This window comes from Phragmites australis, chromosome 14 (assembly GCF_958298935.1).
Source record: "Phragmites australis chromosome 14, lpPhrAust1.1, whole genome shotgun sequence".
Taxonomy (NCBI): Eukaryota; Viridiplantae; Streptophyta; class Magnoliopsida; order Poales; family Poaceae; genus Phragmites; species Phragmites australis.
The window spans coordinates 1,440,595-1,442,517 of record NC_084934.1 but is presented as its reverse complement, the minus strand read 5'-3'; the positions used below and the strand labels follow the sequence as shown (position 1 = coordinate 1,442,517).

Genomic DNA, 1,923 nt, shown 5'->3' with positions numbered 1-1,923 from the left:
TATTGATGATGAAGCTACACTAAAGTTACAAGTGTAGTAGTAGCACAAGTTGCTTGTCCCAAAAATTCGTGATATTTTTGTCTGGCGATCGAAGATGGACGAGTAGATATTTTCGTTGCAACAACAACTAGCACGCACTGCTCTTCCATGAGTTCCATCCGCACATGCATGTACGTACGCGGCCGCCTCCATGCTTGCAGTGGTATTTTTCATTCCACTTTCAAGACGCAGTAGATAGAGAGCAGTAAAATGGTAAGAGTAATACAAGGAGGGGAAAAAAATCACCGAATCCACGCAGGTAAGCTGGCGGCCGCTTGCCTGGCCCCAGCGACACGCCAGCCTGTCATGCTCCCCTCTCCAAGCCAGCTCCACTACGCGACAAACCCTCACCACCCCGCCTATAAATGAGCCACCCAGCCACCTCCATCGCCATCTCATCTCATTCCCCTCTTCCTCTTCCTCTTCCATCGTCACGTCGGCGGCGGCGGCAACGCGAACTCAAAACCAAACCGAACAAATTCCTCTCGAGCAGACGTCAAACACAAACGACGATGGGGCTCTGCTTGTCTAGCGGCGATGCAGTGAGCGAGGAGGCGGCGCCAAAGGTGACGGCGCTGGTGCTGCTGCCCACGGGGGAGCTGCGGGAGTACCCGCGCCCCGCGACAGCGGGGCGGGTGCTCGAGGACTCCTCTTCCACGGCGGCGGGGGAGAAGGGATGGTTCCTGTGCGACGCGGACACCATGGGGTTCGAGGGCCCCGTGGCGGCCGTGGGCGGGGCCGAGGAGCTCCGCGCGGGGCAGATCTACTTCGTGCTCCCCGCCGAGGCCCGTCGCCGCAGCCTCCGACGCGAGGAGGTCGCCGCGCTCGCCGTCAAGGCCTCCGCCGAGCTAGCGAAGGCCGCCGCGGGCGGCGGCTCCGGGACCGGGCGGCGGAGGCGCGGCGCCGTAGCGCCACTCGTCTTCTTTCCGCCGCCGGAGGAGCAGCAGCAGGCGGAGACCTTTGCTGCGCCGTCCGTCGGGAAGAGGCGGCCGGCGGCCTACCCGAGGAGGCCGCTCCAGCGGTTCGCTTCAGATCTCACGGCGATTCCCGAATGCGACATGGCCGAGTAGCCGCCGGAACGGGACAAAGACTCGATCGCGGGATGAACTCCAAACATACATGAGTGCTCACACATGGCAGCCAATTTCTGATCCCAAATTGGATCGCCAAGCTGAAATTCCTCGAGCAATCTGGAATCAATCGGATCACAAGGGGACCGGACGGTGGTGGTTTGGCAGGGAGTGATGGATCATCGCTTGGGATGCAGCTGGTGTGGAAACAACTATTAGCATTCGTAATTCGTAGGGATTTTGGCTGAGATGGTGTTGGAAACTGAGGGCTTAATTAGTTGCAGATGAACGAAACAAGGAAGTGTGAATATTCGTTCCAGCTGCGGAAAGACCTTACACTCATTTTCTCTTTTAATTATTTTCAAAATGAATGGATTACAAATGTACTGGTCTCTCCAATAAAAAATACATGACATTTTAAATATAACATGATCTCTAATACATATATTTGACAAATATTTTTTTATAACATATATATAGATTCTAAAAAAACTATGAAATTATAAAGATATTTTTAAGACAAATCTACACATACCTTCTATGTTTCCAAACAAAATATTTTAAAAGTTATTGATGCTTAAAGTTTTAAAAGTTTGTTAAGATATTACTCAAAATGTAAGTATTTATGATTGGAGGGAGTTGTATAATTGAGCTGCGATTTGCCTGGCCACATTTTTTTTTAGAGGACAATTGAAAGAAAAGGGGTTACTAGCTAACCGATGGATGGCTCGAGACGATACATGCATGACGACACGAAGGGATCTGTCAGTTTTCTGGTCTTTCTGAGGGTACACGGAACTCGGAATTTGCGAGT

The 1,923-nt window shown here is 51.9% G+C and overlaps 1 protein-coding gene across 1 annotated transcript; it reads left to right on the top strand.

Moving 5' to 3' along the window:
• Positions 1 to 479: 479 nt before the first annotated feature.
• LOC133891331 (uncharacterized) lies at positions 480 to 1,413 on the top strand. Its single transcript, XM_062332049.1, has one exon. The coding sequence runs from the start codon at positions 552 to 554 to the stop codon at positions 1,107 to 1,109; it is 558 nt and encodes a 185-aa protein (XP_062188033.1). The 5' UTR covers positions 480 to 551; the 3' UTR covers positions 1,110 to 1,413.
• The last annotated feature ends 510 nt before the right edge of the window (positions 1,414 to 1,923 follow it).